Genomic DNA, 27,945 nt, shown 5'->3' on the forward strand with positions numbered 1-27,945 from the left:
TTACAAAACGTGCTATATAAATGTCGCAGAGGCGTGTCACCCCACAATTATTTCCACGCGACGCATCTCTACACCCACACATAAAAAGGCTTCAAATAGTAAAAATAAAAATAAAATGATTTATCAAAATTGGAAAATCTCAACAGCTAACATCGGAGAGCTGAAGTTGAAAAATACAAAAATGCGATGAAAAGAAATCCAAAAATTCCCCACACTCTATCTGAACTTTCATCAAGCACATTCTGTTAGTGCTAAATTTTCACACAAATTTCGCCCAGGAATCCGTAATCATTCTCCACTACTATGGCCTCCGCCACCTCGCCGTCGCTGTTTTTCCCTTCATCTTTGAGCTCAACGCCCCAAAGGCAGAACAGCTTATTACCTTCCTCTTCGTCTTGTTTCTTCACCGGTGGGGCCCCAATGTGGGGCAACAGGACACTTCTGCAAGTTTCTGCCTCATCTGCCGCTCAATCGAACAAGAGAATGGCTGCTCGAAGGTTTGGGAGAGCGGTTGTGGTTGCTGCCGCTGATTATTATTCCACTCTGGGAGTTCCGAAGTCTGCTAATAGCAAGGAAATTAAGGCTGCTTATAGGAAGCTAGCTAGACAGGTACCTCGATACAGTTTTTTCTCAAAATAGGTGAATATAGCATAATGTTCCCAAAATGGTGTCGGGTTAAATTATTGGTGTGTGGCAGATTTTGTGATGTTATGTGATTGTTTGAAGGCCTTTGTTGTTCTGTGTAGGTTGATCGTGATAATACCTATTGAATTACATTCTAGATAACTTGTTCGTTTAGGAATTGTAAAATTGTTATTGTTTAGAAGTTAATCATTAGTATTTAGGAATTGATAATGATCATTTTCTGTTTGGTCTTTTAGTTTCATCCCGATGTCAACAAAGAACCCGGAGCAACTGATAAATTCAAGGAGATCAGTGCGGCATATGAGGTAAGCATATGAGGAGACAAGAATGTATGCTGAATATTCAGCATGATTGACTGATTGGTAGTCGTTTTGCTGTGAAGTCACTTATACCGAGTTGTTGGGAGTTTTGATTGTTACAGTTAGAGTGGCATACAGTTGTCGGAACCCTATTATTCTGATTTTTGAGATTCGTGATCACAACCAACATTTCATGTGATTGAGTCAGAATTGTTGAAACGACCTTTCAGCATTACATGGCCCTCCATTTTATGTGGTTAATAACTTTTGTTTCTGTTCAATCATTGATCAAGCAAGCAATCAAAGTTTAATCTGGTCAATGTCAACCATTTAATCATGTTTGTATGGCGATCAGATCACAGCTGGGTGTCTCTGTGTTCATATAGGGAGTGACCTCCAATGAAATGAGGTCACTTTTCCGGTTGAAGTATTCTCTGATTATGTATCTGTGTGCCTCAAAATGTATTTCTAAATTTACTTGCATTTTCCTGTAGAAGCTCTGTTACTGGTATGCACTTATTACATCTTTCGTTGCAACACTATCTGCATCTTTGTCTCTATATTGCCTTTTTAGCTTCTTTGGTTGCTTTACTGAATTATTATTTAATGTCTCCTTTAGTCACTGTGCAGCTTTGTATCTCAAATTGTTATCAAGTTATTAGGGTATCCCTGTCTTCTGCTTCTTTTTTTGGCTGCCCTGCTTGAGACTTACATTACTCAGCACTGCAGTCTTTCTGATATTTATTTAATGAAGTCCTAAATATTTGCTGATGTTGAAAAATCAAGATTCCCATGGTTGTTGAAGAGTATGTTGGATAGTTCTCACATGCTGTATGTGTACATTTATTATTTTGAGAATCCTGAAGTACAATATTGTCAGGTACTATCAGATGACAAAAAAAGAGCTTTATACGATCAATATGGTGAAGCTGGAGTGAAGAGTGCTGTAGGGGGAGGTGGTGGTTACACGGTATTTCCAATTTTATGTAGTCTTTGCCTCCTCCTCTGTTTTCTTCCGTTTTTGCTCTTTGTGTTTGCGTGTGCATGCTATTTCGTGGTTAGTTTATTATAAGATTTAGAAGAAAGAGTTATGGACAACGGATAAAACACACCTTATGGGTGCACTAAAGATGCCATAGGAAAATGTGCTTCAAATTAACAGCTAACTTGTTTGGGAAATTTTTGGGTTTTCCCCCGCCCCCTCAAATCAACCCATTTTCCTGATGACTAATATTAGTCATTTTCTTAACTTCTTTCATTCCCTTGAAAAAATTCAAATACTGATGTAGGGCTGTTATAAGGTTGTAATACAAAGCTTGATGTTATGTATGCTAAAGATAACTTTATACATGTAAAATCTTCAAGACAACTGTTTATTAGCTAAATTATATAGATTTTTTAAGCATGTGATAGTTATCATTAGTGACTTGTGCTAGTGACTTGTAATGTCGGGATATAATGGCTTATGTTGTGCTGTTGTACATGTCTTTCCCATAGGCTACAAACCCATTTGATCTATTTGAAGCATTTTTTGGGCCTAGTATGGGTGGATTCCCTGGAATGGATGGAGGTGGATTTGGAACATCACGTCGTAGTACTGTTTCCAAAGGTGAAGATCTCCGGTGAGTCAAATTTGAGCATATTGTTCTTTGACATGCCTGTCAATTGTCATCTTCAATTTTTCATTAATGACCAAATTAATCTCTCCTTCTTGTCTATAAATATAAGAAGGTTTGCATAGTTACTCAGGTGAGGTTGGATCTTACTTAACTTCTAATTTGGGGATATTTCGGCCAAGATATCTTCTGCTGCAATCATTTTGTGTTAAGTGAATTTAGCCTCATCAAGCTAACTTATTACTGAAAATGGATTTTAGTTATGACATGGTATTGGAATTTACTGCGGCTATCTTTGGAGCTGAGAAAGAGTTTGAGCTGTCCCATCTTGAAACATGTGACGTTTGTGCTGGCACCGGAGCAAAAGTAGGCTCCAAAATGAGAATTTGCTCGACATGTGGTGGCAGAGGTCAAGTCATGAGAACTGAGCAAACACCTTTTGGCATGTTTTCCCAGGTGCTTGTTTATATAGTCTGTTAAAAGGTCATTTCCATGGTTGTGAGTTCAATTCTTGCCTAAAGGTTATATGCTTCAATTTATTTGTAGTGATTACGTTTCATTTTTATTAGCCACTTCATCCTCATTAAATTAACAAAAATGCATTTTCATGATGAAATATGGATTAACTTAGGTTTCTATATGCCCAAATTGTGGTGGGGATGGTGAAATGATATCTGAATCCTGTCGTAAATGTTCTGGTGCTGGCCGTATACGAATTAGAAAAGATATTAAAGTCAAAATCCCTCCTGGAGTGAGCAAGGGCAGTATTCTTAGAGTTGCAGGAGAGGGTGATGCAGGACCAAAAGGGTATGCGATACACTGTTCTTGTCATTGTTCTCAATAATATGATTTCTCTAGTTAACCCAACTGATGAAGTGTTTTACTCGAAATATCTGTCATGTTAAACTGGTTAACTGTAGGAAACCAGGTGACCCTGAAGGCATTTGCATAAGAAATACTCTTGTGAGAATTAATCACAGGATATTCTATCATAACCAGTCCATGAGATAGAGTCATGTATTTGGTATGTTGGCAGCATAGACGTTCATTTCTCTAGTTGCTGCTTCCGAAGATGCAGGCTAAAAGTTGAAGCCTGTTAATAACAAATCTATTCTCAAGCGGCCTTAATAAATGTCTAAATTGTCCAATTTTTAAGTGCACATATCAGTTACGACTAGAAGTATTCAGAAGCTCTGCAATGTGATAATGTCTTTGGAGCTCTTGTTTCAAAAGTAAATTTGTGGCTACTCATCATCTAAACTTGACATATTTTAACCATAAAGGGGATTGAGAGAATTATTGAACTTGTTCACTTAATAGTTGTGGGGCAGAATGCAGAGTGCTTTTTCAGGGGAAAAAGGGGGAGAGGTAGTTGTATGGGTATGCAAATATGGTGCTTATAAATTTGAGATTTTTATGTTGCATAGTTGTTATAAACTTGTTTGATACATGTTCTTCTTTGTTGTATATAGCTGATGTAAAGTATAATCCATGAAACACTAGGAGTTATCACTTCCTGATGCTTCACTTCTTTACAGGGGGGCACCTGGAGATCTCTTTGTGTATCTTGACATCGAAGAGATACCTGAGATTCAAAGAGATGGCATAAATCTCCTTTCTACCGTTCAAATCAGCTATCTGGAGGCCATATTAGGAACTGTTACAAAGGTACACCTACTCTTGGATCTTGATCATATTTCCATGTATTTTCACAGGCTCATTAATTTCAATTTTCAACTTACTTGCATTTATACGTTCTAATAAGAATGTCTCAGCCTAGATAGAATAATGCTAAATTCATTTATAATGTTTAATTTTTTTAAGGAAACTTAGCATATCCTAAAGCCTAAAATCACCAACTGTAGCAATCAGTTTGTATTACTTGAAGAACTCAAAGTATGTGTTTAGGTATCTCTTACAAGTCATGAAATATGAAGTATTTATGTACTGCGTGCTGTCAAAATTTTACTTCCTAAAGTTTCTAATGTAGGCTTTAGAGTTTAGACATCTGTTGGTGGCTTTTTGAATCCTTCTAACTTCCTTAATAGTAGTATCTTAAACTGCTTTTGGAAATATTTTACTATTCTTAAAGTCTTATGACGTTTCTTAAAACCTTTCACCTCTCTGATGTCTGGTTATTTCCAATTCTTTAGTACATGTATGAGCTCATCTTTTGTCAGTTGTTAATGAAAAACTATAATTCTACAAGTTTACCTTTGCACACTGCATTTATATATCTGCTCCATCAGTGTCTATAACCTATATCTGCAGTAGCCATTCCTCTCAATGTCAACAAGTTTAAATAGTAAGCAATCTTCATAATCTTACTAAAATAACCATAGGGAATTCTTATATGTGGAATGTTGGCATAGAAGGCCAGATAAACTGGATTTTATTGAGTTTTCGTATGTGCAGTTTAACCACAAGAACGAAAGGAAGGACAAAGTAAACTATACAAACTTGATTTCCTTATCAAGAAAAAATATGTAACTTTTGTTACATGGCATTGTGAAAAACTACGGAAACACCTGTATTCTAAATTATTTGTTGAGTTGCCTGCAGATTGTATGGAGCTCTTCTTTGTGACTAGGTTATGTTTTGCTGTGAAATATTCATGATATGTACTCTGTGTCAACATGACAATGATGCCTGGTATCTGAAACAGGTAAAGACGGTTGAAGGAATGACAGATCTGCAGATTCCTCCAGGAACTCAACCTGGAGATGTACTGGTCTTGGCAAGAAAAGGTGCTCCTAAATTGAACAGGCCATCTATACGTGGCGACCATCTTTTTACCGTTAAAGTTAACATACCAAAACGCATCAGGTAAGCCAAAGGCCTTTCACTTTTATATTCCAAATATATCTGTTGTAGCTTAAAAATTTGCTACTTGTTAAATAGTTGCAGAAAGTCTCATTTTGTTTGACGTACCTAATTAATCTTTTTTGTGTACCATTGCTATATGATTATACAATTTAGTCTATCCCTTAAATTGGAATTTGAATAAATCATCGTTTTATGTCCAATAGTTCCTACTATATGGATGTTCTTTTTAATATTAATCTGTTGCCACCTGTTTCTGGTGTTGCACTGCTGGAGTTATAATGTGTCAGTTTCTGATGTTGCACTGCTAGAGTTAGAAGTAACCTTTTCCTTCCTGCATCCAACCAACTCTTTCAATTTGATTTGATATCATGGTAGTGCTGTTAGCACCGAGCAATATTATTATAAGTATGATGTTACAAAGAAGAGGATTAAATAAATAATCTAGTTGTCCCCATTTTCATGCATATTGAAACAAGGAAATTCATCAAGAAGTATTTGTTCGTTGAGTGGTAGACAGGATTCATATCTCATCAGCATGTCAAATTAATTCTAATCTTATCTTTTTGTAATGATTGATTATTTCTTCATGAACTTCATTAGAATTAATATACTTTGTATCCGTCTTCAGTGCAAAAGAACGTGAACTACTTGAGGAGCTTGCTGCTCTTGGCAGCGCCCCTGCAAGCCGTACAAGAACTCGCCCAAAAGTTCAACAACCTGGTGAGCACCAACATTCAGCTGGCTATGGCTATTGAAGTCTTGTAAATTTGTGGCTAAACCTAGTTAGTTTTTTCAATTTTATCACCTAGACTATTGTGTGCAAGTTTCCCTACATTATTGTCATGCTGGGAGGTTGTGGGTCTTATTTGGGGACTTGTTATTTTCGTATTGCATTGCAAATTAGAACAGGGTTACAGACACGAGAGTATGCGGAAGTGGAACTGAAATTGCAGTTTTACATCTAATACTGAAGCCTGATCTTGTATCTGCATTGCAGATGAAAGTACAGAAGTTGAAACGAGTCCAACCACGGAAAAGGAAAATGAATCAGAAAATGAAAGTGACGTATGGAAGCAGTTGAAAGATCTTGCTGGGTACATTCTATTTTCCTGTTGTTTTCCTACAAATTTTTGCTGGAAATATTGAGCTATCATCGAACTTAATTACATCACTCATGTCCATAAAGCATATAACTCATGCAAATAGGAAGCTCCCAACTCAAAGTTTGAGATTTATCTTTTTCTTGGTGATCCCATTACATGGATAGAAATTACAGTTGTTGATTTTATATTACGTATGTGCAATGGAGACTGAGTTTACATATTTCTCAAAAGGCACGCCAACTTCTCCATGCCGATGCAGTTTGAAATTGACATGATAATTCTTATAGTATTTCTTTAGAGATGAAGTTTGAGATTATTCTTGAGCATTATATTGATAACATTATCGTGCTCTTTCTTACTTTGAATGTTCCTATCACTGCCATCGCACTTTATTTGTCTGCACAGCTTCGCTTAGAGGATAATACTTTGATTGCAGGTCTATTGCTAATGGAGCAATAAAGTGGTTTAAGGACAACTTATAACTCTACATACGGGTCTCAGTCATCCACGACGAACACTGCAGCTTAGGCACGCTGGCTGTTTCTCGGACTACAATCGTTACGCAGATTTCATGGCACATTTTGCGCTTCCAGCAATTGAATGCTCTTCAGATTAGCTGAGAAATTTGAATTATAATCCATTGTGATTTTTTTTCACAATTTTTCCCTATGCTGTAAATTGTAGCATGAGTTAATATTCTTACTGCAGAGTGACCTCACTTTAATTCTTTTGTATGGCTGTGAATCATGTTAATCAGTGATGGAAAACATTAGTTAGAAATGTTGCCAAAATAACATGAATTTTCTTCCATCTTTCTACTACCTCATTAGTCATTAAGATAGTTGTGGTTTTTGTCTTTCAAATTGCATTTGGTTCAATGCTATTACTATTCATTGTAGTATGAGAATTCCGATTTGTGGGCAGATATGAATGGAGTAAATACAATAATATAAATCTTCTCATAATATTTAAATACGGCTGAATCTGATATCTTATCTAGATATTGAGATACGGATGTTTGTTATACTTGTCATATAGAGTTTTGGATATTAAATCATTCTAGATAAAAATCTAAGATTGAAAAACTAGACACAAAAGTTTGGGGATTAATCATAAAAGAGTAAAGGCCAAATGTGGTCCCTAACATATGATCATTTTATCAATTTGGTCCTTAACATTATCATTTTGATTATTTGGTCTTTCACAAATAAACCCGAACCCGAATCAGTCCTCACTTAACAGAACCGTAAATTAATAGACGGTGATTGCAATTTGACTATATTAAATTACTAATGGTAATTAATTATACCTAATTATAATTCTTAATTCCTATTAAATTACAAATTATTCATTTCATTTTGCAATTGATACTATCTTTTTTCCAATTTTGCTCATAGGAAAAGAATTATAATTAGGTATAATTAATCACCATTAGTAATTTAATATAGTAAAATTGCGGTCATCGTCTATTTTTTGACGGTTATGTTAAGTGAGGACCGAATCGGGTCCGAGTTTATTTGTGAGGGACCAAATAATAAAAAAGATAATGTTAAGGACCACATTTGACCTTTACTCATTATAAAATCTCACAGTTTGGGGATTCGATGACAAAACCTATTTGTGTATTTATAGAACATATTCTAAAATTTGAGATTTAATTAATACTATATATTTAATAGAATTTCTGAAATAAAAAAGTTGGATTCATCGAGTTGACATGCGTTGTTACCTTTTCACTATATATTTAATAGAATTTCTGAAATAAAAAAGTTGGATTCATCGAGTTGACATGCGTTGTTACCTTTTACTACTATGAATTGATGATGATGCAAGGAATATTACCTTACAAAATCAACGGCTACGATCAGATTAATATAAACCAAAATTAGATCAGACGGCTAAAATTTGTACACAAAAGTATTTCCTTAATTAGTGGACTAAGAATTAGGTTTATATATATGTCGCCCAAACTCCAAAGAGGCCGCCTTGCAAAGTCCATTAGGGTTTATCAGCCCATCCTCTTTCCCCCCTCCCCCTCTCCCACTACAGAGCTCGTAAAACCCTTAACCCCGGAGCTTCACAGCGGCGGAGACTCTCGCTGCGTCGCTGAAGTAAGTGTTTCTCAACATCACTTATCGCGTTTTTGAATTCTCCTCTCTCAATTTCGACCGATAGTGAAGTTTTTTTCTGCCTTTTTATCTTGTTTGTATTCTTACCCTATCTCTATTCGTGTGATGATTGGGGATGAATTAGGGTATCTGGAATTTGTGTTGATTTTGTGTGTTCAAGTTTGATTTTTTATGGTAATGTTGTTTGGTTTGATGATCATGTGTACTGAATCGAATTATTGCCTCCACTGCGTTAAATTGGATGTGTTTTATCCGTATAACGTGTAGTCTTTTGTATGTTTATGTGGTTTCGCTTGTATTATGTTAAAAATCTGAGAGCTTGATATTTAAATGTTATGGTAGTGTTTTCTTTGTATTTGATGAACACGGCTACTATCATAATGTTCTTGTAGATGTGACAATGTAATTACTTTACATTGTTTCCTGTTTATGCATCATTCTGAAGTAATTTGTTTAGGCGTATGCCATAATATTTTACCTAAATGCCTAAGCGTATCTTTTATCTGTTCAGTATATTAGTGGTTAGTTTTATGAATGATTTCCGGGTGGTATTTACTTTAGTAGAATCATAGTATTAGCATTTTAATGGTTTATTAATTTTGAGTAAATAGCTCATTCTTCCACAACTTATTGGAGAGTTGCTTGCTGAGTTTTGGATAGAAAATATACAGAACTTTTTAGCAATGTAATGCAACCTTTTATAATCTGAGATCATCATTAGTTTCTACATGTGATATTCTTGTTAACATTCTGATGATTGACAATATTAAGCCTTAACTACAATTGGAACAGTTATTGTGTTAGTGGCATTCTATTACTTAGGACTCTTGAGCAGTACTGGCTTACTTTATCTGGTTTGTGCGATCAAGATATGCATCAATCATTTATGCTTTATATTTACTATTGTAGGCATTTCCTTGATTCAAAAACACGTATGGTTGACTAATGACCCTCCTTGATTTTATATGATTGCAGGATGTATGAAATGGATATATCTATTGATCAAAGTGCTTTCCCCAATGCAGATGCCCAGCCGAATAAACGAAGGAGGAAAAAGTCCATGGTTTGGGATCACTTCACAATTGAAACTATAAATCCTGATTGTGTCAGGGCGTTCTGCAACCAGTGCAGAAAATCATTTGCTTATATATCAGGCGCAAAGCTAGCTGGAACCAGTCATCTAAAGCGTCATATTTCTTTGGGAATCTGCCCTGTTGGGCGTAGTAAGAAGGAGAAAGATCAAATGATTTCACATGTTCCACCCCCTGTGAATTTCACTAACATACCAAGAAAACGTTGCCGTGCTTCAAATGGAGTCCCGAGTACTTACTTCGACGGTGATAGCTGCAGCTACGACCTTGCAAAAATGATAATTCAGCATGATTATCCACTTGATATGGTTCAACAATCTGGTTTTGTGGATTTTACAAGGAGTCTTCAACCTCAGTTTAATATTCCTAGCGTGAACCTATTGCAAGAGCAGATTATGGGCATATACTTGAGAGAGAAGCAAAAGCTTATGGACCTTCTTTGTGGAATTCCAGGACGTCTAAACCTCACAGTAAACTTATGTACGTCAGATCAGAGTGTAGCTTATGTACTGGTAACAGGTCACTTTACCGATCATGATTGGAAGTTGCAAAGAAGGATCTTCAATGCTATTGCTGTACAGTCTCCTGATTCTGCAACAGCCTTTATGCATGCTGTTGCTGCTTGCTTGGGTGATTGGGGCATTCAGGACAAGTTATTTACTATCACTCTCAACCTCAGTCATGCTACTCCAAGTGCTAGAGAAACTATTAGAAATATGCTACCTGTCAAGAACACCATTATTCTCAAAGGTCAGCTGTTGATTAACCATTGCTATGCACGTACGATGATGAGTCTGGCTCAAGATTCTCTATATTCCATGAGGGAAACTGTTCAGAAAGTACGGCAGAGTGTGAAGTATGTGAAAACGTCAGATGATAACGAAAAAAGATTTAACAAACTGAGACAAGATCTTCAAGTTCCCAGTACAAAGAGCTTGATGATTGATGATTTGACCCAATGGAATACCACCTACCAAATGTTGGTGGCTGCTTCTGAACTGAAGGAGGTATTTTCTAATCTGGATGCTTATGATCCAGATTACAAGTTGTCTGTGTCCTGGGATGAATGGCGACAGGTGGAAACACTCTGCTCGTACTTGAAGATGTTTTATGAGGCAGCGAACATACTAAACTCCCCTGTTTACCCAACAACTAACTCATTCTTTGATGTTGTGTGGAAAATGTATCTTAAACTTAAGCATGATGCTGAGAGCCAGGATTTCTTTGAAAGCATGCTGACAAGACCACTGCTGGATATGTTTACCAAATTCTGGGATGATTGCAACCTTGTTCTTGCAATTGCAGTTGTTATGGATCCAAGGTTCAAGATGAAGGTTGTGGACTTCAGCTTCTCCAGGATATTTGGTGATGATGCCGACTCTCAAATCAAGGTTGTCGATCAGGGTCTGCATGATCTGTATCTTGATTATGTTATGCTGTCCCTTCATTGCCCTATCATAGAAGGTGACAATGAGCATCTGGTGAAAGAAGAGGTGGTATCTGAAGATATTCTTTGTGATGATGATGATGATGGCCTGTCTGATTTCTATGTCGACATCTCAGAAATCATGGGCGAAGCACATGTCAAGTCTGAGATAGACCAGTACCTTGAGGAATCAGTTCTTCCCCGTGTGCAAGATTTTGATGTATTAGGATGGTGGAGAGTGAATAGGGAACGGTATCCTACTCTGTCGAAGCTTGCTTCCGACGTGCTATCTATTCCGGTCTCGACTGTCCCTCCAGAATCAGTGTTCGATTCAGGGGAGAGGAAGATGGATAGCCACTTGAGTTCCTTGAGACCTAAAACCGTTCAGGCCCTCGTGTGTGCAAAAGATTGGCTTCAGCATCCGCAAACACTACCTAATGAAGTATTTCCCTCTCACACTTTTGTTAAAACAGAAGTATAACGCTTTTTATTGCACACTCATTTTTTGTAGAGTTTTTTTTGCTAGGCTTTAGCTAATATTCTTTGTTCTTGATGATATAAAGAAGAATATTTTCCCCCCTTACCGTTTAGCCATGTTTCAATTTTGCACATCTGTCTATACACTTTTCTTCTATCTATGAAGTAGTAATTGTTTTTATTAAAGTGATACTATTGTTTAAGAGTTGTAACATAAATATAGTGATATAATATTTACCTAAAGAGTACTATGTGATAAGTTATGAACGTGTAAAGTCCTTTGGTCATACTCTCTAATCCACAACTACTATTATTCATGAATATCTGGAGCTATAAAATGTTATGTAACTAAACTCTTGATCATTTTACGCACATAGTACTTGCCACACAACTAATTCATTAAACTCAATGGGATAACCAACATTATTGAAGATAAATTTCGATAACGGTATTAAAATTTTCAACAATCCTATTCCTAACAATCGGCTAGAATAGAAACCATATACTTTTATGATTGAGTTTTTGGGTAATTTTATTGCTTGAAATCTTTAATTGCAGCTTATGATTCATGCTATTTCAACTATGAATCGTACATAAAAATGTACATATTTACATGTCTTTTCTCGTGAGCACTTGCTCGGAACGATGACAAAAGCTATGTGTTTCTTGCCATAAAAAAGAAACAACGTATATTGCATAATTATTGACTCTATGAGAAATCAAAATTTTAAAACAAACATTTTAATTAGATTTTGTTTCTCCCTCACCAAATGCGTTTTGGTAGGATGAGGTGCACTTTATGGCCTGAATTTTGGAGTGATTTATAAAAATATAAAAATAGCCTTTAAGAAATACAGAAAAATACTTTGAACTTTAATAAAAGTTATAAAAACAATTTGAATTTTTTTTTAAAAAAAAAAAAAAAAACAATTCTTAGCAACGTGGATCATATGCTTTGGAGCAAAGCTTGCTTGGTCGCTATCCATGACCATTCAACAAAGGTTAGAGTTTTCATGTGGAGAGTCCTCTTAAATTTGCCCTGAGCTGATAAATTTATGATTATACATATATATCTACTAGTATGTTTTATGTAGGGATTGTAGGTTCAATGGAGCATAATCAGACATTTTTGGTAGACCTCATGGTTTTTCGACATTGTTCATGATCCTTTTATTTTTTCTACCCAATATTTATGTTTTACGAAGAGCTCCAGAGTTTGCGCCATAAACTACCATTGTTGATATGGATCTGAACAAATAAAAACAAATTTTAAAATTAAAATTAAACTTAACTGTTAGTCATTCGACCGAGAAGATTTATAATGATTTATGACTTTGACGATGAATTTATATTTAGTGGTGTTAGACTCTTACGTTAGGGCGAGAATTGTCTTTTTGAATTAATCAATTTTCACGTTCAATTTATCATATTTCTCATAGAATTACAAATATATTATACATATATGAGCAGCAACAAATAATTATTTCAGATATTATAACACTAAATGACACGAAAATGTCCACAACAATTATTTATGGTAACTTCAAAGGTAAATTTGTGTGCTTATGATTTTTGTATTTAAATAGTCGAAAACCTTGAATTTACGGCATTACAGACACAGTGGTCCTTTCCATATAATAAATGTTATCTTATCCCTATTCATACATTCCTTGCTTGCTGCACTTATTTTGGAGACAATTTCAAATGTTTTTGAAAGTTTAAACACTGCATCCAATTAAAACCAACTATCCCAATTATTAAATACTACTACTACTACTTGAAAATTGGCGCCTTTCTTCATTTTTTGCAATTACTATCCTAAACCCTTCAATCAATATTATCTTGCATTTCATGACAAATTATTTTTGTAAGGGCAGACTGGCAGTACCATGGTGACATCTAATCATTTTTAGAATTAATTAATTAAAATTTTTTACCACATCCAAATGATATATCACTATACAATCATACAAAGTGGAAAATATATTAGTAAATCGCATACATACATACAGTTAATAACCACTATATAAAGTGAAAGCTACCTTGGTGGAATTGAATCCAAAATCTCTTGTTGTTGCCTCAGTTTTATCACGGCCTTTATAACTTATTAAATTTGTAATTAAGTACATATTATGCCTTGTATTTGTGAAATATGGTTGTTAGTCCGACACAATCAATGATCATGTCCAAAGTTTATCTTTCATTATATTTGTATCTTGCCTTGTATATACCCCATCAATATACAATACACATAGTAGCAAATTATCATCATACGCAACTATACTCGCTCTCATTGAACTTTTTGTTGCTCTAAAGCGAAGGTCTTGTCCTCTCTTTTTTTGGCCTAAAGTAAAGGTCTTCCACGCACATAGTGTCACAATGTCAATAGGTAATGCACTTTGCAATACACAGCATAATCCATATATGTGTGCATACAAGTTAGTAATAATTTGTCGTTTTGAACAATATATCAAACTAACAAATCCGTGTGACGATTTATTTATTTATAATTATTATTAAATCTAGTAATATCAGAATTTATTAAGTACTCCATACCACAACAAAGAACATTGAATGATACAATTAAATTAGTCATATTAATTCTTGGCTGTCTAAGCCCAGATAGAAATTAAATAAAGCACATTAATGAATAACCAAAATTGGAAATGCCACACAAAAATTTAAACCGACATGATCTTCTTTATACTACTAAAACCCAAACAAAATGGAACATAAAAACCTTATTTAAGCTCTTCTAAAACTACAAATCACACAACACTACTAATAGTCTAATACTCATCAACTAAAAAAACAGGATCAATTAATAGGCGAATGGAGTGGAAACAGAGGCAGCAGCTCAGGCGGGTCGGATCCTGGCGGAGTGCCAAACGGGTTCGGGTGCAAATAAAAGCCCTTCTCCGCAATGGCCCTCTCTTCCTCGTCGCTCGGAGTCGCCGGGCTCCCCGCGTACTCCAGCGTGGAAACCGGCGACTCCATCACCGCGCCGAGCTTGATCTTCAGCTTTCTCACGGTTGTCCTTCTCTCGAAGGCGGCCGAGTCACGGCTGGCGCCGGTTAGCCTTTGGACGACTTCCCGGAATGTTTCCGGGTCGGTTTGGACGAATGTGGTGTCCGGGTCGTGGAATATGGATCGGTGGGAGGAATGGTTGGGAGAAGAGGCAGCCATTGTAGAGAAAAGAGAGAGAGTGTTTTGGAGAGATGAAAATGGTGGCATTTCATTCTTCATTTATATCCTTCATGTTATAATATACATTGAAATAGTTATATTATTAATAGTAAATACCATATACTATAGCAACAAACTACGAAACGTAACACTAAATTTCTTTACCATTTAGTAGTACTAATTTTTAAGTCTCTATTGTTATTTTATTATATTTCGTTGGTAGCTATGATTTGCAACATGTATTCACATTGGGTTAATGTATTTTGATTTACTAAGAAAAAATCTACAGGAGTTATTGATACTGGGATTCACATATTTTTTCACATGTGTAAAAGTAATATGCAAATATGGTAGCATATCATATATTACTTGATTTACAATTAGTTTGCGTGGGTAACTAAAGTTTGACATTATGAGTCATGACAAATAAAAAACTCTCTTTGCTAAAGAACTCTCTTTTAAATAACTATCTTCTAAAAAAAAGTGTTTTAAGATTTGTTATATGACTATTTAATTAATCAATAAGCGTGTCTTTGAGTTGGTCACAACTATTTAATTGAAAATGATGTCTATTTTGATAAAATGCAATTTATACGGATGGTTAACCGCAAATTGTTAATATGAACTAATTAAAATAATGCCATGTTTTCTCCAAAAAGTCCCCACCAAATTAACTTTTCTCTTAAAAGTCTGACTTTGGGCCGTTGTAGTTGTATTGAAGTTAAGTTGGTCAAATGCTTTGGAAAGAAAGATGTAGTCTAATACAAAGACTTATTAATTAGTACTTAAAACTAGAGTAACACATGTCTATTTATCAACATTAAGTTATTAACTTATTATAGTTTCACCTACTCAACAATTTGGCATTTGTATTAGACTACACCATTCATTTCCAAATCGTTTAGACCAACTTAAATGCAAATACAATTAAAAAGGCCCAATTTTAGACTTCCAATGCAAATAAAAGTAGCTTTCAACGTTTACATATTCAATCCAAAACTGTACTTAAAAAAAACAGTAGTATATATAAGTAGAATCACCACAGCTGAATAATTCACAATTTAACACAATCCAAATTTCTGCAGGCTTTAGTAATGCATGTGTTTTTGTTGTGTTCAAAAACAGGAAAATGAAGGAATCCAAGTCAACAATCTTATTACATATTGCTTCGAAAAACCTAAAGAATCCAGCATCAGAAAGATTCTATTACATTTCAACTTACAGGGAAAGATCAGCCAAATCGAAGGTTCTGGAAACAGCTTTGCACCACGACTCGACCTTCTTCTTTCTCACTTGCTCCTCTATAACTGGACGGAATGTGGTGTCTTTCTTCATCTTCTCCCCCGGAGAGAATATCTGCTCCTCCGTCCACACTCCCACGGCTAGTCCAGCAGCGTAGGCCGCTCCAAGAGCTGTTGTCTCTATATCAGCCGGCCTGACTACAGGATTGCCTAACAAGTCAGCCTGCAAATGACCAACATGTCAATTTGGTGCAATGCAGCGTTCAAGCAATGTATTGCTCGTTAAGTTGATGAACGAGAGGACAAGAAACGGCTCTAATGAAACATGGCTATGATGAGTTAGTATACACTATATAGCATAGCATAGAGCATTCAAGATGTTGTTTGGTGTGATGTAGCTCGTATATTCACAAGCTCATTTAGATGATCAACGAAGCAAAGCTAGTGTAGCAGTAGCACAGAGTATTCAATATGTGATTTGAGGTAATGCAGCCTTCTGTCGCTGTAGCTTGTGTTTCTCTAAGCTTGTTTAGTTGACGAACGAGAGCACAAGCAACGCTCCAATAATATACGGCTGTGAAGAGTTAGTATATTGTACTCCAATAGCATAGCATGGAGCATTCAAGTCTCAAAATGTCATTTTGTGTGATGTAGCTAGTGGATGTCTAAGCTCGTTTGGATGATCAACGAAGCAACGGTCCAATGAAACGCAATCATAATGAGCTAGAATACAACATGGCATAGAGAATATAGATGGAGAAAGAAAATCAGACCTGAATTTGCATTAGTAGGTTGTTTACAGTGGCGCCACCATCGACTCTGAGCAAAAACTCCCCCTTCTCTTTCTTGACCTCTCCCTTCTCGTCTGCATCCTTGTGCATCGAGTCCAACACATCCTTCACCTGAAAACACATGCTCTCGAGCACAGCACGAGCAATGTGGGATTTGTTAGTAAACCTTGTGATGCCAATGCAAACTCCTCTGGCATCATCGCGCCACCAAGGGGCGAACAGTCCATTAAAAGCTGGCACGAAATAAACCCCTCCAGACGATTCAACCTGCATCGCCAACTCCTCAATCTCACCAGCACTCTTGATGATGCCGAGGCTGTCTCTCAGCCACTGAACGGCAGCACCAGCAATGGCTATCGAGCCCTCCAAAGCATAATTGGCCGGGGCTTTAGGCCCAAGCTTGTAAGAAAGAGTGCTCAACAGGCCATGATTCGATTGTATGATCTCTTCACCAGTGTTCAACAGTATGAACGCCCCCGTCCCATACGTGCTTTTAGCTTCACCTTTACGACAAGCTTGTCCCACCATCGCTGCGTGCTGATCACCGAGGCATCCAGCAATTGGGATCCCTGCAATAGGCCATCCTTTGCCTATATTACCTATTACCTCAGCATTACTGACAATTTTAGATAAGATTTCTGAAGGAATCCCAAGAGTATTCAGAATCTTCTCGTCCCATTCGAGTGTTTTCAAGTTCATCAACATAGTTCTCGAGGCATTAGAGACATCAGTGATGTGGAGACCACCTTCTTTCCCTCCAGTCAAGTTCCAAATCAACCAAGTGTCGATTGTTCCAAACAACAAGTCTCCTTTTTTCATGGCCCCCTTCACAGAATCGACATTTTCCAACAGCCATAACAGCTTCAGTGCACTGAAATATGTGCTTATTGGCAAACCACATTGTTCAACAAAATGAGTTCTACCACCAGATAACTCCTTTTCCAATTTTCTGAACAAAAATATCAACAAGAATCATACATTTTGATGAGAACTCAATACTTGCATAAACAAATCAAGCATAACACCCTTACAAAATCCATAACCAAACGAAATTTTATTGAATAGAAAGCTAAACAAACCCCAGGAGATGCAAAACCGAACTCCAACGGGAAAAACACCGTGAAAGGAAATAGAGTAATCGTCTAAGTTACAATACGAGTAAAGAATCTTACCAAACATCAACTAACACTATTAACTCATACCAGCTTTAGATCAATATACACTTAACAGGTAAATTCAAGGTACAAACACAACCAAATTTAGTTACAGAAAATTCAAGAATGAGGCATGAATAGTTCATAGAAGCCAAAAAGAATCAAGAGGGAGAGGAGAGACCTGCAGATGGAAGTGGTTCGGGCATCCATCCAAACAATAGCATTGTAAAGAGGCAATCCAGTGGATTTGCTCCAAACCACAGATGTCTCTCTCTGATTGGTCAATCCAATTGCTTTCAATCCGCTATCAACATTGTGCCCAGCAGCAGTGGCTTTGTCAACAGCTTTTGCAACACATACTCTCACACTCTCAAGAATCTCCATTGGATCATGCTCCACCCATCTACCAATACAACAAAGTCACACATCCAATCATAAACCCACTGCCTATTACTATTGATCATATATACACATACACATACACACACGCACAGTTTTACACTCCAATGATTTCATGAGATGACTAATCACGCAGTTGAAATACACAAACACCCACGAAAAAAGATTGAATCTTTCTTTCACATAAATAACGAATTTCAAGAACATGCTGAATATTTCATGTAGGGAGGAGAAAAAAGCAGAGTCATATTGTGTATTGATTCATACCCTGATTGTGGATAGAACTGAGTGAATTCAACTTGGTGAGATCCAACGGATTTAGCAGAGCGATCATAGATTATGAATCTTGTGCTGGTTGTGCCTTGATCTATTGAACCAATAAACACTTCTTCCCCTGACATTTTTCCTGAAACTTTTTCTCCTTAGAATTTTGGTGTTGAAATGATGAAAACGGAGCAAATGAGATGATGTGGAAAAAGTCAACCTATTGGAATGCCTTGTGATTTGTTTCGGTTACTATCATACTCATATCTATTTTTTCAATTATCTTAGAAAAGGCAACCAACTTTTTTATTTAAATTAAATTACAATAGTTCAAAAAAGTTAGATAAATCATAAATCTATAGGTTAGTAGCAACAAAAATAAAGAATTATATTATTATAGTACTGATTGATACCAGAATCTAGACTCCATTAGTCCATTCGATATACAGTACTTTGTGCATAAAAAATCTCATGTTTCTAACATATTTATCAAAACAAATCCTATTCTGTTTAATTGAATAACTTTTCTTTTCTTAATTTTTTTTTCTCTTTCTCTTTCTCTTTTATTTTATTAATTTGTATTAATTAAAATTCATGTTATGCACAAATGAAATTACTATTTTTGTTGACAGATGAAATATTATTCCACCAAAATGTGAACTATTAATAAATTTTCCATTATAGCAGTACTTCTCTTCGGTCCATAAACTATTCACCTAATTATTTTAGTACGTACGTTAATAAATTGCTTTAATATATTGAGTGAAATGAAGATGTCATTTTTACGCAAGCAATTTTGGACTGTTTAATTTTATTGAATATTTGTTATTAACTTTCGATTCAGAAAGCAGATCATTTAAATAAAATAAATTAAAGGTATAATAATTAAGGCAAATTAATTTTAAAAGGGCACTCAAAGTGACTAAATAGTACTAGGAGGAAAAGCTATAAGTTTAAAATGAAACTTCATTTTCCAACCAAAAAACTCTACATGCATTTATTATGATCTAGCTCTAGCTAACAAAAACCACAATAAATGTACAAAATTAATGAAGCAATGAGTGATCACAAGGCAAGTGGCAAATTATTTTATTTTTTAAAAAAATATAAACATTTAATTTAACATGAGTTTTAATATATAATTAGTAAAATAAAAAAAATAATTAAAAAAAAAAAAATATTATTAGTGGAACATGATCTCACCTCATTAGGGATAAAGGAATTTCTAAATTAGAAAGTTCATTATTTTTCGTACTTTTCAAAGTAAGAGCATGCACAATAGTGGACTAACTTCTGCCCTGGCCACCGGCTAGCGGCTCGGACGTGGCGTTAGTCCACTATTGCGTCAGGCTAACGCGACGGACGAGCGATCGGCTCGTCCACTATTTTTTTTCTATAATATCCTATTTTCATTTCATTTTTTTTCTATGTTTTTTTTCTCTAATTCATTTCGTTGTTTATGTCTTTTGGTGTGTTCTTTTTTTTTTTGCGAGAGCTAGGGCATTGGCAAGGCTATTGCTATTCTTTTGCTAGGCTTTTGTTTAGTTAGTCTAGTGCTAAACCGTGGAAATGACATAATGATAGACATAAATAGTTTTTGATCAGGCTATTACTGCTATATTTTTTTTCCTTCATGGACAGAGAAAGTATTTTGCTTTTATGCATTGAATTAGATATTGCACCCATTTGCAAAACAATATGACATGCTTTGTAATATTCATTTATTTTCTATACATTAGTATAAAAGTTTCAAGTGTGACTCTTTGTTATTAATTATAATGAATATAGATAAGATATTTTGCCAGTGGGTACTATTATCGGTAAATCCTAGAGAAAGTGAAATAAAGAAAACTCCATTCTCGATGAGTCGATTGTATATTGAAATTAATTTATTGTTATTTGCGAAGATAAAGCCAAAACTGGGCCCACTAAAGCCTCGTGGATAGCGGTTGACAATGTCACCTTGACTTTATGGAAGATATTAAATTCAGCTCACGAGATTTTGTTGTTATCCTTCTTTTTTGAGTGAAAGATAAATATAAAATGATACTCCCTCCGTTCCGTGGTAGTTGAGTCATTTCATTTTCTGCACTCGTTTTGAAAAAATGATAATAAATAGTTATAATGAAAATAGAGTAAAGTAAGTGACAGAATAAGGTAGATAATAGTCTTATCTACATTGTTCTCTCTTTTACTTTATTTTATCTCCACTTTAACTATTTATATCATTTTTCTGAAATGAGTGCAGAAAATGAAATGACCCAACTACTGCGGAACGGAGGGAGTATTTGATTTATTTATATTTTCATAATTATCCTAACGACTATCAATATTACGGAAGACAAGGGCTTTTGTTTCCGATTTTTTTTTTAAAAAAAATTCAGTTCGGGACGTAGCTTTAACCTTGTTCACTTTAAGGATTTCCTTAGCGTCGAGGAACATGTACTATGCAAACTTGTTTACAATGTTTTAAAAATCGGATTCGGCCGGCCAGTTCGACCGGTTGGACTGCGAATCGGTGCATAGTCCGGTCCGGTTTGCACTATAAAACCAGTAGCACATCAAACCGCCATGAATCATCGGAACCGGCCGGCCGGACCGGTCTGGCCGGGAATCGAAAACCGATTTTCTAAATTTTTAAAATTTTTGTAAAATTTGAGTTTGGTGGGAGTTGAACTCATGACCTATGACTATGAGTCAAGAGACCAACATATCTACCACTCCACCAAATGTACTTGAATGAAATATTATGAGCATTAATTATTGTTATACATTAAACCTATAATTTTTTGTCCACACAAATTAATAATTTGTGTTTAATTTTATACTTTTAAATAATTACTATCAGTTGTGATATGCTTAATATTAACTATCCCTCACTAAATTTTACTTTTATTTGTAGAATGTATATAAATAATAGATTTTATCTAAGATTTAATATTGTAGTATATATATTATTAACATAGTTTATTACTCCATATTTACTAAATAATACTCCAAACTTATTAATAAATCATGTTTAATTTATGTATTAACTAATAATACTAATATAGTATATATTTATCCAAATTAACTAAAAATTCATGTTTATTTTTATATATTGTCTATAATATTATTTCACCATATAAACATTTTTTAATTAATATAAATTTTATTTATTTATATATGAAAAATATTGTACTTTTTTAGTTATTCTAATTAATAATTTATGTATTTAGTTATTATTTAAATTTTATCATTCACTTATTTTAAATGATCTTCATATTTAATTTATATACAAAGTTTAATAGTATATGTTTTTGTTATATATTACTAATTATAATTTATCACTCATTAAATTTAATATACTTTGTATGGATATATTTAATTATATATATTTGAAAGGTAAAATGGTTCGACCAGTGATTGAACCGGTCGGACCAGTTGAACCGTGAACTAGTAGCCTCACCGGTTCACCGGCCGATCCGATTTTTAAAACATTGCTTGTTTAGATCATGAACCAACACATAAAAGCCAAGAAAACGCTTTTAGTATGAATAATCAGTACTAGTGAATAGGATAGAATGGAAGAACGGACTCCATTCATATCTTAAAAAAGTAAATCTATCCTTCTATTCCGTAAAAAGTTTATGGTTTCTATTGGTGCAAATCCAATCTTTGCTCAAAAATAACATCGACTAACGAACAAAATACAAACGGTAATATGAAAATCCCCTAAAGTGTAATTATGCTATTCGAATATAATTAATACCGATTTTTAAGAGAATATTTTATGTCTAAGTTTGCCTATTAGTATTCCACATAGAAATCGATAAGAAAAAGAATGGAGCTTGATCCAATTGCTATAGCTAGGTCCATATAAGTGTATTGGGTTCAACGCTAACAATTCAACTTAAATATATAGTCAAGTCATATTTAAACACAACCCCCCCCCCCCTCCAATTATGCAGGTATGATGTATTATGTCATTTTCGACATTTTCTAACAAATCATAACAAATAAGACCTCAATATTATTTTGAACACATTTTGCATGATATACTATTTACTTTGTAAATTGTAAGATATATATATACATAGGGGCATGTTAGGGTGCCACCACCTCTAAAAATAACATCATATCACCATTTCTAGTCAATCATTTGTACACGTGGACGAATAATAAGCTGCCACGTGGCAAAAAAAAAAAAAATCTGGAAAAAGACGGGCAGCAATGTGCTGGTCTTTATACAACATTTTTCTTGAACAGCAATATCCGACACACTATACAACAATCTATAGATTGTTGTGTAGTGTTTGTAATATTGTTGTGTAGCGTTTATAATATTAATGTATAAGCAGTGTCACAGTGTCATTTTAAGAGGGGTTGTCCCATTATCCACTCTTAAAAATCGAACCACCGAACCCTACCAAATTAGGGCTTTTAGATCTAGTTTTTTATGGATAAGATACAGAAATTTATAAATTATTTTCGCCTTCATCACGAGCCTATTTTAATTCATCCGAAGGTAAATAAGTCATACTAACATATTACGAAGATTTAACTTCGTTCCAGAATATATTACTTCATTCTAGTAGGTTTTTACTTCATTCTAGTAGGTTTTTACTTTATTCCAGTAGGTTTTTACTTCATTCCAGTACGTAAATGTGGTTTCACCATCGCGTTCCGTTCTTTCTCTCTACAATATCTATCACCACCGCCATGACGCTAATATTGGTTTAATAAACACATGGAATAATGTAATAAATTATTGGAATGAAGTATGTGTAGAAGCATTTGAAGTCCTACTGGAATGAAGTAAAAATCTTATCCAATGAAGTAATAACGTTCCTGAATGAAGTAATAAACTCACTTGAATAAATTGCATTTTTAAATGTTAATCAAGTAAAAACCCACGTCAATGAATTTGAATGAAACATATGTTGAATCATTTCAAAACCTACTGGAAGCAAGTAAAAACATGTTGTAGTTTCAAGGTATTAGGTACAGAATGAAGTAATAAACCTATACAATGAAGTAAAATGAGCTAGTAATGAAGCAGAAAAAATTTTCACAGCAGCACATCTCATCAAAAAAACTAGATCTAATGGCCCAGATATGGTCTCTAGTTCGGTCTTTAAAATTGGTTCGACATTGATTACAACTCTATATATATATATATATATATATATATATATGTTGCCCCCTTAGTGTCTATTTCCTTCTTAATATCAACCATTAGATTAGAGATGTGGATGGTCAAGATCAAGATTAAGTAACTGATCCCGTGTTGCATTAATAGTCCTAATCTGTGCATTATGAGGGTATAAGAGTAAAAAGGCATTGGATGACAATAATTACGGGATTTTTTGGGATAACCAATTGACATACCATTCTCACTCCATCATTCTACTCTCTCTCATCAACCACGTTCCCTCAATTCTATCTCTCCACAAAAAACCCTAGCCGCCCCAAATTGATGTCGCGAAGAAACTTTTGCCATCGTCTGTCGCTGTAAAAACGTGGTAGAATCATCGGTCATCTCCAAATCGAGGGCTCCATTGCCGAGGTCGCCGTCAATTTCCAGTCGACAACAAGGTAGGTGTTAAAAGTTCCATTTTTTGGTTAATGGACACTTTGAATATCCGATTTTCACAAACCTTGGGTTGATTTTTCACGATTTTCACAAATCGTCTGTTTATTTTTCCGTAAACCATGAAATCGCTATTGTTTTTGTCAGGGTTTTGTCCATTGTTGAAGTTTGTAGTTAATTACTGATTTATAATTGTGTAATGGTGGATTTTGCAGACTACATCTTGTTATTTTTAATTGATTGTTGGTTTGTCTGGCAGAACAACCATGACGAAAAGAGACAGACAATCTAATACCCAAAACACCCAAAATGCAGGTGAGCAATCTCATGTCTTTTTTATTTTTAGTCTTCAAGAAGTTATACCTTATTCAAGCCAGTTGTTTATATGAATTTTGTGTGTTAAGCTACTTGGAATTGTGTCCCTTGAAGTTGTGCATTATTTGTTGGTTTTTGTACATCATATAGCAATCTGTTGCACTTGCCTTTTGTTAGCGTCGACAAGTTGTTCATTATAGTAGAATATGGTGTATATGATGAGTTTGTGTTCAGTTACAACGATTGGTTCCCTTGAATTGTGCATTATTTGTTGGTTTTTGTACATTATATAGCACATGGTTGTTCATTATTGTGGATTTTGCAGACTACATCTTGTTATTTTTAATTGATTGTTGGTTTGTCTGACAGAACAACCATGACGAAAAGAGACAGACAATCTAATACCCAAAACACCCAAAATGTAGGTGAGCAATCTCATGTCTTTTTCATTTTTAGTCTTCAAGAAGTTATACCTTATTCAAGCCAGTTGTTTATATGAATTTTGTGTGTTAAGCTACTTGGAATTGTGTCCTTTGAAGTTGTGCATTATTTGTTGGTTTTTGTACATCATATAGCAATCTGTTGCACTTGCCTTTTGTTAGCGTCGACAAGTTATTCATTATAGTAGAATATGGTGTATATGATGAATTTGTGTTCAGTTACAACGATTGGTTCCCTTGAATTGTGCATTATTTGTTGGTTTTTGTACATCATATAGCACTCTGTTGTTCATTATTGTGGATTTTGCAGACTACATCTTGTTATTTTTAATTGATTGTTGGTTTGTCTGACAGAACAACCATGACGAAAAGAGACAGACAATCTAATACCCAAAACACCCAAAATGTAGGTGAGCAATCTCATGTCTTTTTCATTTTTAGTCTTCAAGAAGTTATACCTTATTCAAGCCAGTTGTTTATATGAATTTTGTGTGTTAAGCTACTTGGAATTGTGTCCCTTGAAGTTGTGCATTATTTGTTGGTTTTTGTACATCATATAGCAATCTGTTGCACTTGCCTTTTGTTAGCATCGACAAGTTATTCATTATAGTAGAATATGGTGTATATGATGAGTTTGTGTTCAGTTACAACGATTGGTTCCCTTGAATTGTGCATTATTTGTTGGTTTTTGTACATTATATAGCACTCTGTTGTTCATTATTGTACGCTGTGATAAATACCTAAAAATGAGTGAAATTTGTATTCATATGTGCATTATTTGCTGTTATTGGTACATTACTGTAGATAGTGGTATACATTATGCTTTGTGTTTTTTTTTTAAAAAAATCGATCGAATGTTGATTGAATGTTATATTCAATCGTGCATTATTTGCTTCCATGTGTACATTATACAACAATTAGTGTGCATTATATAATATTAATGCAATACATTATTGATTTTTGAAGTTTCGGGAGATTGGTTGAGCAAAGAGCGAGACGAGTACCTCTGATGAAGACGCGGAGAAAAGGAAGCCGAGGGGGAAGAAAGTCGACCATCTTTACTGTCGACGGACCCCAACCGAGTTCCTGAACTGTTTAAAAAGCCTAACTCCACGGCAGAAGGAAGCCATCCATGAACTGGGTTTTGGAGCTTTTGTCTATTGTTTAGGAGGTGTCCAACTGATTTGAAATAGATTTGTAGGGTATTTTGTCTAGATTTATGACGATGTAAAGCAATTGGGATGGTTTGAATTCAATTTCCTTTCAACATTATTCTCTTCAATCTGTACATTATTCACGGATCCAAATGTACATTATTAGATACTATTGGTACATTATTTATTGTACCAAATCTTAAACGCATTAAAAATGAAATTTAATTCATGTGGTGGTGCTATAACCTAACCATATGGGTTGCTAAACCCAAGGGGAACGATTCAAATTCTCTGCGCTTGGTGATGATTTCGTTTGTGAGTGGGTACTACAACCTAGCCCTATGGATTGCTAAACCCAAAGGGTGTGGAGACAACTCTCGCCAAACATTAAATACTTACACAGGTACTTCATTTAGTATTACACATGTACATTAAAGGCCACTTGGCGTACATTATTTAGTTCTACTTAGCCTAAACATTATTCCCTGAAGTACGTACATAATTCAAAAATTAATTTTTGATGTATGGGTTAGTAATATGCCCTAGCCCCATGGATTGCTAAACCCTTTGGGAATGGATTTGACTTTTGTCACACATTAAATTCATTGTAATGTACATTATTCAAATACGTCATATACATTATATAGCTATAATCGTACATTATTACAATGTACATTATACATTGAATATAGTACATTACTTGTCGAAAATTTACAAGCTGTAATTTACGAAAAGAAATCACGAAAATCTGTAAACAATTGATGATTTCATGAAAATAAAACGACAACTGATGCAAAATAAAACTAAATACAAGAACGAACTAATCACAAACTAATACAGAAAACCATAGATGTCAATTACACGACTAATACAATAACTTTCTACCAAAATTTATCAATAAAAAAAACAGTTGTCTTCCATTGAAAAAAGACGACAACAATTTCTTGATAAGGTCTTCAATGGAGAAAAAACGATGAAGGAGAGAAGAAAAATTGTTCAATTCCCCCAATTATAACATCTCCATATCTGATCTCAACCGTTGCGAAGAGATGCGAAATGCAATTGTGGAGGAATTGAAAATCGGAGTCGTGATTGAATCTCTCCACCACTCTCCTCGCTCTCTCAATCCCGCCTTCTTCGATTTATAGAAAAAGGCAACAATTTAGAACTGAGAATGTCTTCAATGGAGAACTCACGCTGAAAGTTTAGGGAGAGAAGAAAGAATGCAGCGTGTGATCGTGGAAAAAAAAACCCGTTTCAATCTTTGATAAACATAATCTAGGAAATTACCATAACAAATTAATTTGTGTATCCCAGATTTGACCTTTTCAATTTTTTTAATCATTTTAATTAAATAGAGGTAGCCCTATTTTAAGCCATCAGATCTTGAAAATGGATGGCTGAGATTGAAAAGGAAAAAGGAAATAAATACATCCATATATATATATATATATATATATATATATATATATATATATATATATATATATATATATATAGGTTTGTGTTAAAATGACAACCCCTCTTAAAATGACACCGTGACACCGCTTATACAGCAATATTATAAACGCTACACAGCAATATTACAAACACTACACAACAATCTATAGATTGCTGTATAGTGTGTCGGATATTGCTATTCAAGAAAAATTGCTGTATAAAGACCAGCACATTGCTGTCCGTCTTTGTCAAGATTTTTTTTGCCACGTGGCAGCTTATTATTCGTCCACGTGTACAAATGATTGGCTAGAAATTGTGGTATGGTGTTATTTTAAGGGGAGGTGGCACCCTAACATGCCCACCTCCCTGTATATATA

The 27,945-nt window shown here is 34.7% G+C and overlaps 3 protein-coding genes and 1 pseudogene across 5 annotated transcripts; 2 read left to right on the top strand and 2 right to left on the bottom strand.

The window, feature by feature from the left end:
* Positions 1 to 126: 126 nt before the first annotated feature.
* Positions 127 to 7,299, top strand: LOC125190160 (Molecular chaperone Hsp40/DnaJ family protein). The gene is made up of 11 exons (XM_048087370.2): positions 127 to 609; positions 882 to 950; positions 1,825 to 1,914; positions 2,442 to 2,566; positions 2,821 to 3,016; positions 3,192 to 3,367; positions 4,099 to 4,228; positions 5,226 to 5,386; positions 6,015 to 6,106; positions 6,384 to 6,480; positions 6,926 to 7,299. The coding sequence occupies exons 1-11, from the start codon at positions 304 to 306 to the stop codon at positions 6,969 to 6,971; spliced, it is 1,488 nt and encodes a 495-aa protein (XP_047943327.1). The 5' UTR covers positions 127 to 303; the 3' UTR covers positions 6,972 to 7,299.
* Positions 7,300 to 8,474: 1,175 nt separating this feature from the next.
* Positions 8,475 to 11,798, top strand: LOC125190635 (zinc finger BED domain-containing protein DAYSLEEPER pseudogene; annotated as a pseudogene). Of its 2 annotated transcripts, none has more exons than XR_016130288.1 (2): positions 8,475 to 8,600; positions 9,594 to 11,798. The product of XR_016130288.1 is annotated as a zinc finger BED domain-containing protein DAYSLEEPER pseudogene, transcript variant X1 (transcript). The 2 variants fall into 2 exon arrangements; XR_016130289.1 differs by having other exon boundaries at positions 8,487 to 8,600; positions 9,644 to 11,798.
* Positions 11,799 to 14,292: 2,494 nt separating this feature from the next.
* On the bottom strand, positions 14,293 to 14,884 carry LOC125191123 (VQ motif-containing protein 11). Its single transcript, XM_048088593.2, has one exon. It carries the CDS (start codon positions 14,856 to 14,858, stop codon positions 14,430 to 14,432), a length of 429 nt encoding a protein of 142 aa, XP_047944550.2. The 5' UTR covers positions 14,859 to 14,884; the 3' UTR covers positions 14,293 to 14,429.
* A 919-nt stretch (positions 14,885 to 15,803) lies between these two features.
* Positions 15,804 to 18,883, bottom strand: NHO1 (Actin-like ATPase superfamily protein). The gene is made up of 4 exons (XM_048085898.1): positions 18,651 to 18,883; positions 18,166 to 18,387; positions 16,813 to 17,779; positions 15,804 to 16,262 (listed from the first exon to the last, which is right to left on the bottom strand). The coding sequence occupies exons 1-4, from the start codon at positions 18,782 to 18,784 to the stop codon at positions 16,017 to 16,019; spliced, it is 1,569 nt and encodes a 522-aa protein (XP_047941855.1). The 5' UTR covers positions 18,785 to 18,883; the 3' UTR covers positions 15,804 to 16,016.
* Between the last annotated feature and the right edge of the window lie 9,062 nt (positions 18,884 to 27,945).

This window comes from Salvia hispanica, chromosome 5 (assembly GCF_029641045.1).
Source record: "Salvia hispanica isolate PSC_SH4W2 chromosome 5, Shi_PSC_v1, whole genome shotgun sequence".
NCBI classification, from domain to species: domain Eukaryota; kingdom Viridiplantae; phylum Streptophyta; class Magnoliopsida; order Lamiales; family Lamiaceae; genus Salvia; species Salvia hispanica.